The sequence below is a fragment of the Camelus ferus genome, chromosome 20 (assembly GCF_009834535.1).
Source record: "Camelus ferus isolate YT-003-E chromosome 20, BCGSAC_Cfer_1.0, whole genome shotgun sequence".
Taxonomy (NCBI): Eukaryota; Metazoa; Chordata; class Mammalia; order Artiodactyla; family Camelidae; genus Camelus; species Camelus ferus.
Window position 1 is genome coordinate 1,224,343 of NC_045715.1, and position 8,865 is coordinate 1,233,207.

The 8,865-nt window shown below is 61.1% G+C and overlaps 1 protein-coding gene across 1 annotated transcript; it reads left to right on the forward strand.

The window, feature by feature from the left end:
- The first annotated feature begins 268 nt into the window (after window positions 1-268).
- FOXQ1 (forkhead box Q1) lies at window positions 269-3,065 on the forward strand. Its single transcript, XM_032462382.1, has one exon. The coding sequence runs from the start codon at window positions 974-976 to the stop codon at window positions 2,159-2,161; it is 1,188 nt and encodes a 395-aa protein (XP_032318273.1). The 5' UTR covers window positions 269-973; the 3' UTR covers window positions 2,162-3,065.
- The last annotated feature ends 5,800 nt before the right edge of the window (window positions 3,066-8,865 follow it).

Consider the following 8,865-nt stretch of genomic DNA (forward strand, 5'->3'; position numbering starts at 1 on the left):
GTCCCTTCAGGTGCCCCCCCCCCCCCGTGCCCACTTGCCCAAATCGCATCCGTGAGCTCCAGGGCGCAGAGGCCCCTCCCAGGCGGCTAGGCGCTCCCCACCACCCCGCCCCGCAAGCCGAGGCACACATACACAGTCACGGACTCGGGGACATGCACACTTGCACACACACTCGCACACGCGCACACTCCAGCCGCGCGCACACTTCCCATTGGCAGGAGGCGGAGGGCGGGCCCAGGCGGACCCAAAACAAACAACCTGAGCCGGGAGACTGGTCGCCGAGCCGCCGCTTGGCCTCCGCCTGGTGCGCGCCCCGCTCGGGAGCCGCGGCCACCTGGGCCACCTCGCTCTCCACCCCTCTCCGTCCGCGCCCAGGCCCCGCCCCCGCGGAGCGGCGCATGGTTATATTGGGCCGGGCCGAAGGTGGAGGCGAGACGGAGCTGTGGCCAGCCGGCGCGGAGATGCTGCTCCGGAGGCCAGGGGAGGGAAGGAGGCGGCGGGCGCCACGGCCTCGGGGACTCGGCTTCGCGGGCGCTCAGGGCTAAAGGTTGGCACGCGCAGCAGCCTGCACCGTCCCGGGGCCTGGGGCGTCCAGTGAAGGGACCCTCGTCTCAGGAACGGAGGGCGGATGCGCACGCCGCCTTCTCCAGCAGGACCTCCAAGCTCCGCGCGCTCGGGCACCAGAGGCTGGAACGGCAGCCCTGAGCGTCTTCCCCGAAGTCTCTAATCGTCGAACTGAAGACAGAACCCACCCAATTCCTTCCTTTCCGCCCCTCCCTGTTCACCCTCCCAAGAAAAATTCCAGCGGAAGAGGACGCCTGTCCGGAAAGAAACTGTCTCTCGTAAGAGGAGGGCGAGCTCCGGGAGAGAAAGGCGAGGACCTCGGCCTCGGAGCGCCACCCCGTCCCCGGCGCGCGCTGGCCAGGACCGCGCGGAAGAGAAGGGTACGCGCCGGGGAGGGACGGGCTCGGGCATGAAGTTGGAGGTGTTTGGCCCCCGTGTGGCCCTCGGGGACAAGCCAGGGAGTGACCTGGAGGGCGCGGGCGGCAGCGACGCGCCATCTCCGCTGTCTGCGGCCGGCGACGACTCCCTGGGCTCGGACGGGGACTGCGCGGCCAACAGCCCGGTGGCGGGTGGAGGCGGCGCCGGGGCGCTGGCGGACGGCGGCGAGCGGAGCGCGGGCGGCGGGCCGGGCGCCCAGGAGGCGGGCGCGGCGGCGGCGCCGGGGACCGCGGAGGCGGGCGCGACGGGGACGGGCGCGGGGGGCGCGGGCGGCGGCGAGAGCGCGCGCGGCAAGCCGTACACGCGGCGGCCCAAGCCCCCGTACTCGTACATCGCGCTCATCGCCATGGCCATCCGCGACTCGGCAGGCGGGCGCCTGACGCTGGCCGAGATCAACGAGTACCTCATGGGCAAGTTCCCCTTCTTCCGCGGCAGCTACACGGGCTGGCGCAACTCCGTGCGCCACAACCTCTCGCTCAACGACTGCTTCGTCAAGGTGCTGCGCGACCCTTCGCGGCCCTGGGGCAAGGACAACTACTGGATGCTCAACCCCAACAGCGAGTACACCTTCGCCGACGGGGTCTTCCGCCGCCGCCGCAAGCGTCTCAGTCACCGAGCGCCGGCCCCCGGCCCCGGGCTCCGGCCCCCCGACGCCGCCGCGCCACCACCGCCCGCGCCCGCCGCCCCGGCCCCGGCCCCGGCCTCGCCGCGCGCGCGCTCGCCGGCCCGTCCGGAGGGGCGCGCCAGCCCCGCGGGCCGGTTCTCCAGCCCCTTCGCCATCGACAGCATCCTCAGCAAGCCCTTCCGCAGCCGCCGCGCCGGGGACGCGGGCCCCGGGGTGCGCCTGCAGTGGGGCGCCGCGCCCTGCCCGCCGCTGCCCGCGTACCCCGCGCTCCTTCCGGGCGCGCCCGGCGGGGCCCTACTGCCGCTCTGCGCGTACGGCGCGGCCGAGCCGCCGGTGCTGGGCGCTCGCGGGGCCGAGGCGCCGCCCCTCCTGCTGGCGCCCCTGTCCGCCCCGGGCCAAGCCAAGCCGCTCCGGGGCCCGGCCGGCGGCGCGCACCTGTACTGCCCCGTGCGGCTGCCCGACGCCCTGCACGCGGCCCCGGCCCGCGCGCCCGGCCCGCACCTGCCCTGCCCGGGGGAGACGCTCCTGGCCTGAGCGCGCTGGAGGCAGCGGCGGGGAACTCGGGCTCGGGGGTTCTGCCCTTTGCACCCCAGGACAGAGACTCGGAAAGAGAAGTCTCCATCAGACGTGCCTTAAAGCTTACGCGTTTTGACACAAGTGTTTCACTTAGTTCAGAGTATCTCCCCTCGTCTTGCACGTTACAGAGAACCAAAGCGACTCTTCACAGCTGTTTTCGTTTCTAGGCCAAGCCTGTCCCTGCCTGCCTCCACAGAGACTTTCCCTCCCCGCTTACTGCCCAGGCTCTGCCTTATTCCTACTGTTTGTTGCACCTTCCAGTGATTTGCCCCTTTAAAAACAAACCAAGCACATCAGGGAACCTTTCGTATGTCAAGGACATCAAGGACGTGACTACTGCTGGGGGCTGGGCTGGGGGCTCCACGCCCTCCTTGCACGTGGGCCACGCTCACAGGTGAGAGAGGGGCCAGAGAATCTTCAGTCACTTCTCTGATAATGACCAATGTTTCACTGTGCCAAGAGATAAAAAAAATATATATATAGTTGGGTTTTGTAATTAAATTATTTATATATTTTTAAAACCTGAGTGGAAAATGTTGCAGGCAACGGTTAGGGCTCTACGCGCAGTCGGGTTTTCTCTTGACTGTGGTCTCCTTGGGCAAGACAGTTCCTTCCAAGGAAAGTTAACATGCACGTGGAGTGCCAGGACCACTGCCTGCGTGAAAGCAAGTGTGATTTTTATTTTTAATATTATTTTATTTGTGTCTGTGCATATTCGTGTATAAATTTCATGAAACCCAGGCATAGTGCTTATTTTTTAATAAAACTCACGGTTGACTTTAGCACTTTGGAGATGGAGAGCTTTTTACCCCCCAACATGGGTTCAGGTTTGACTCTCAAGAACTTCCTGTGGAGTTCAAAATATTTTCCCAAATGATTCAGGAAAGGTGGAGGCAGTCAGCAGGTTTCCCCACTGTGACAGGACTGCTGTGCGAGTCTCCAGGCTGGGGCTTCCGTCAGGGGGATTCCTTAAACTTTAAACCAATGGCCTCTCTAAGGATTCACTTAAGAGTTATCAAAACAAATGAGAAGGTGCATGCCCTTCACACAGGCCACGGGAATCCTTCAGCGGACAAGTTCAGCTATTAACAATCTTACAGTTAAGCAGGGGTTTTCACATAAATTGGTTCCGATTGTGCTCAAAAAGCTGTATGCAATCTTGGCACAAGACCGTGTTAAACCACTGAAGATTTCTTCAGGGCAGTTTTAAGAGCAACTTGGAAGTCACTTGTTTTTTGGGGTTTTTTGTCAGAACAAAACCATCCACCTTGCTAGGAATGTAGAAGTTCGTGTGGGTGGGAACCCCTCAGTAGGACCATGTCACGCCCCCCTTTTGTGTGAGCATAGCCTCTGTAGAGGTGGGGCTGCCAGGCCTGTTACAGCTGAGATCTGGAGGGTGAAGCCACCCCCCGTGGGGTGGAGACCATCGCCCACATTAAAGATGGAAGGCTCCATCAGAGGAAGTACCAGGCACGGGACGAACGTTTCTCTGTAAATCCAGAGGCAGTGTGGCTCCAGCAGTTCACGGGTTGCAGTGTTCTAAAGGGTAGCACAGAACGAACACTTCAGGGCCAGCCCCACCGTCGTTCCCGAGGTCGGGCAGGTGCCACCTTATCCAGGACAGGAGGATGGCGTGGGGCCGCTGTGTTGTGAGGGAGGGGAGGGAAGTGGAGTTAACTTCAGGGTGCTGCCTTCATCAGGAATGGGAGAAAAAGTCCCATTCCTGAGTCTAGTTAACAAGAAACAAGTCTTGCCTGATTTCGGTCACATCTGCTTAGTAGCCATGGGGGGATAACGGGGGTGAATTGTGACAAAAGGTGCCCATTTCAGTGGAGGTTTGCGCCCACAAGGTCAATAATTAGACCAGAAAGGAAAACTGAAACAGAGGTGGGGGCCTGGGCTCACTGGGTTGAAATGATCAGGACCCCTCGCTCGGTGCTTTGCTTGTCTGGAAAAAACACTAGAAGGTTGGAGGAGAGCCCCCTTCCCCGCAGGGGACCACTCCTCTTTCTGCCAGGCCTCTGGAGGCCAGGTGCTGCCTAGTTTTTACACGGGTTTTTGTAAAGCCACTGTTTTCATTTCAGCATGGACGCCAACAGCAGTTCTGCAAACGGAGACCTTAAATTGCTGCTGATTTATTTACATTGAAGAGCAAGAAGCAGCAATGTGAGGAAGAGGGCTGTGTTCAGTCCACAGCTCTTCTCCCCTCCCCTCAGAAGCCCTTCCTGACGGACGCTCCGGCGTCGGGTCCCCTCCCTTGCTGGGGTCCCCTTCGCACGTCCTCAGGCACCACCAGGTTTTCTAGAGAATGGCCAGGGCCACAGGACCTTTGTGCCCCTGTCTGGTGCCAGGGCCACTTGCAAGCTCCCACCCCCATGATGCTGTGGCCATCACCCTCGGTGGGCTGGGGCCAGCGCAGTGGAGGGTGGGGGTCCTGCTGCTCCACACCCCCAGCCCCGGGAACTTCAGCCTCCCCTGAAGCAGGCGGGGCAGGTTCCGTACGTGACCAGCCACGACGAGCCCATGAGAAGGGTGACCCTGCCAAGGCCCACCCCTCCCGCATCCGCCCAGAAAATCTGGTTCCTCCTCTGTACCCCAGGACCAGGATCGCTCGGTGGGCAAAGGGCAGGGCCTGTGCCTCCCTGGCCCCCAGCCCCTCAATCCCCCACTTCCTCAGCCCATCCCCCTCCCCCCGGTCCCAGCCCATTACCCTCCCCCTCCTCCAGCCCATCCCCTCCCCTTGTCTCACCCCACTCCACCCCCACCTCCCAGCCCATTCCTCTCCCCCAGCCCACCCCGTCCCCTAACCAGCCTCAGTTGTCTCCGCAGCCTCCAGGCCGCAGGGGCCAAGGCCCACCTGTGCAAACACCAGGCCACCCAGAGCAGCTGACCCTAGGCCAAGGCAGGGGCATGGACCTCAGGGTGGGGATGAGTGTCTGTTTGGTTTGGGAAACACCCTTTGATACCTGGGAGCCAGGGGTGTGGGCCAGGGCGCCCGGGTCAGTTTTCAAAGACTCCCACGAACACCCTGCCCCCGACTCCGCGGGGAGTGCTTTGCAGTCCCCTCTCCCAGCCCCCTGAGAAGAACCTTCCAGGCCTGGGGGCTACAGCTGTGGAGAGACGTGCCGGACCCACCCACTTGGGTCCAGCGGCCCTCAGCCTGAAGGGCCTGGACCCACCCTGATGGCCCGGCCGGCTCTCCCCCCAACCCGGGATCAGTCCGCTGCCTTGGGGGCTGAAGAGCTCTCCCAGACACGGGGGCACAGAGCAACCGCTGCAGCCACCACTGCAGATGGCCCCTCCAGGCCCTCGGCTCAGGGTCACGAGCTAATGCAGGCTCCCTCTAGAACTGAGTCGGGTTCTTGGTCCCACGTGAACTCCCAAAAAAAGGAAAAGAGAAATGGAGGAAGCCTCCCGTTGGCAGATGAAGATGCGCTCCTGGCGGGTTGGGAGGGGACGTAAGAGGGGGAGGGAGGGGGAGGGGCCTGGGGGAGAGGGGAGAAACGGGGAGGGGCAAGAGTTGGGGAGGGGGAGGGGCTCCCCAGAGCTGGCCGCGAGCTGGAAGCACCGAAGGAGAGTCTCCCACACCCAGTCAGGGTCCGCCGCCGCAGGTTCACGGACTGGACCTTTTTCAGCCTCAGGGAATGTGGGTTCACACACCAAGTACAAGGTCACATCCATTGGCAGAGAGGCCCTAATCTTACGATGAGAAGACAGGGGCCATGGAGCAGCTTAAACCCTCCTTCCCGACAGACCCAGGTGGGAACCAAGACCCGACTCCGGTTCAGGATTCTTCTCACTGCAACACAATTACCTGGGTAATTCAGACCAAACACACTTTGGCCTGAACTTAGCTGAGCTATTCGGTTCACTTTTATTCAATGGTAGGCAAGCTTCCCAGACTGGAAAGTGGGCTCTTCCACTACTGAGAACTCGTATCCACCCACCGTCCTCTCCTCTCTCCTGGGGGACCTGGACCTGGAGCGTGGGGCGTCCCAGACCATAAGCGTCACAGTGTGAGGGGTCCCCACCAGGCCGAGGGGGGGCAGGCGGGATCCGGTGCTGAGAGGGTCTCAGAGCCATGGTGTGGGTGCCGCTCCACACGCCCCGCTCTCTGGGGACAAGTGTGAACAGGGCTGGGCTCCCACACACCTCTCCACCTTCCCAGGACAGCAAACGGCCCCTTTCCCACCCTGGAAAGAAAGGACTTCTTACAATCATTTGCCTTCGGTTTTTAGCCTAAAACTGCCAACATGAGGCACTCACGTGACTGACAACTTTCCTGGGTGTTGGGGGCTCTGTGGGCGCCAGACATACGAGGGTCTTGCTCGTCTGTTTCCCTGCTCTCGTCCTTCAGATCGTAACAGCTGAGCTTCGCCTGGGTTCTAGAAATTAGGCCCCAAAAGGCCTTCAGGAAACGTCTCCTGCTTTCTGATGCCACTGTATGTCTCTTAAGTCACAGAGCTCACAGTTCTCTGATGAGACCATTAAACTTCTGTTACGCTTTGACAACCTAATTTGTTAATTCTTCATGTTGTCGACAAATGGCCCTAACGTGTGTCTTTTGAGAAGATCGTGATCAAAAGCCATAAAAATCTAACTTCCCCTGATGCGAAGTCCTCTTTCAAACTGGCAGAGACTCAGACGTCACCCTCTCTGTGCCCGTCTGCTCGGCACCGAGGCGGGCGGGCGATCAGACGCAAACGCTGCTCCTGCCACTTGTCACCTTGCGCACAAACCGGAAGGACGGCCCTAGCCCTGGTTTTGGCGAGCTTCAGCCAAACACACGTAGGAACTTCACGCCACCCTTCCCTGCCACTCCTGGACTCCCCGTGCCACTCTTTTCGGGAAAATCTGGGCTTAGAAGACTTGCCACAACTAAGCCTTCTATCACGTGAGTTTGGAGCCGTAATAACAATCCAGTCCACATCCTTGACGTGGACGTGTCGTTTCTGATCATCAGTTTCTAACCACGAGGGGGAAGGTAGACAGCCCTGCAGCCCTTGGCCAGCTGAGCTCACTGCGGCCAGACGTCCGGGAAGGCTCAACCTCGGAGGGGCCGCTCAACGAGGAACTCAAATGCAAGTTCGCAGAAGTCGAGCCTAAACTCTGGCTGAGTCCCTCGCCGCCGGGCGACCTCAGGAGAGGATGAGAGGATGGAGCCAGGCCCCCCACGCGCCCTCTCCCCTCACGGCTGTCACAGATGTCGTGCTGGCCAATGCTTGTTCTTTCCCTTAGAATCAGTCAGCTCGGGAGCAGACGTGTATTTCCGGGACAAGCTTCCTTACGACGTTATTGAACATAACGGGAGCTCTCACAGACACAGTGAAACACACACCTCGTCGTGTAACGGGTCACAATCACGGGTCTCCGAAAACACCTCCCCGTGTGTCCTCAGCTGCTTTAGTTTTGCACAAAACTCCAACTCTCAGAATGAGATGCGAACCACCAACACGCTTATTTCACAGATGGGACAAAGGCTGAGGGGCTGAGCTGTTCTCACGTGGATTCGTGATGCGCACAGACACCCGAGGCTGCGCGCCTGGCCCGGAGGGGGCTCTCAGCCCAGCACGTGGACCCTGGGAAGAGGGATCGGCGCAGCCCTTCATTTGGTCAAGAACAAAGTCCAAAGTTGCCACAGCCCATTCTCAGGGCAGCAGAGTCCACAGAACCCAAAGACGCCGCCGGCACCGGGGACGCCGGGCAGGGGAGTGGGCGAGCGCACGGCCATGCAGAAACGTGGCAGGAATGTGAACGCTGAAATAAAACCAGTGAGGGAACTCGGAAGGGGGGCAAAGCTGCAAACTAGAGAAAAGCCCTGAAAGCACCAACCCAAAGGGTCGCAGATACTACTTGACAGAGTGTGTTGCAGACACGGCCTCAGGCCTGGGGAAAGCAGGAACGGTGAGGCCACACAGTCCCTGCAGGGACCCACCTCCCTGTGGGGAGGCAGCGTCTGCGCCTGCCGGGCGGCGGGCCCTGTCATGGGTCCCGGGCCTGGGGCAGCACAAGCAGGCTTCTGTCCCCAGGACGCTGGACCAGCCCGAGCGGCTCAGTGGCCCCCGCTGCAAGTCCCAGCTCCTCTCCTCGGGGAGAACCCCCCACCAGCCCTGCTTTGGTCACATTCGTCCGCATTTCTGTCCCTGGGGCCCTCAGTGCCATCCTGCGGGGTTGGCCCAGACATGGTGCCAGGCCTTCCCAGTGCAAACGGCCCTCCTGCCACCAGCCCCCTGGGACACCCACAGTGCAGCCAAGAGGATGTGGGGACGCAGAAGCCGGGGTCATGTGCGGTGGGGTCAGCGCTGCCCAACAGCGCTCTCCCCAGGGAGAGACCTCACACAAAGATGGGCACTCCAAAAGCAGGGGCCACCAAGCTCGGAGACATGAGGCACCTCCAGAACTTGGCTGAGTGAGAGGAGCCAGTCCCAAAAGGTCACCTCTGTGTGATTCCACGTGTGACACTGAAAAAAGGCAAAGGGACAGAAATCAGATCCTTGCCAGGGGCTGAGACGGGGCTGCTCTCGGGGGCTCAAGGCGACTTGGGGAGACAAAAATAGGCTTCATCTCGATGGCGAGATGGTTTCACAACTGTATACCTTCATCCAAACTCAGCTCCAAACACCTAAGGTGCATGTGTTGCTGTTTGCAGGTTATACGTCGTC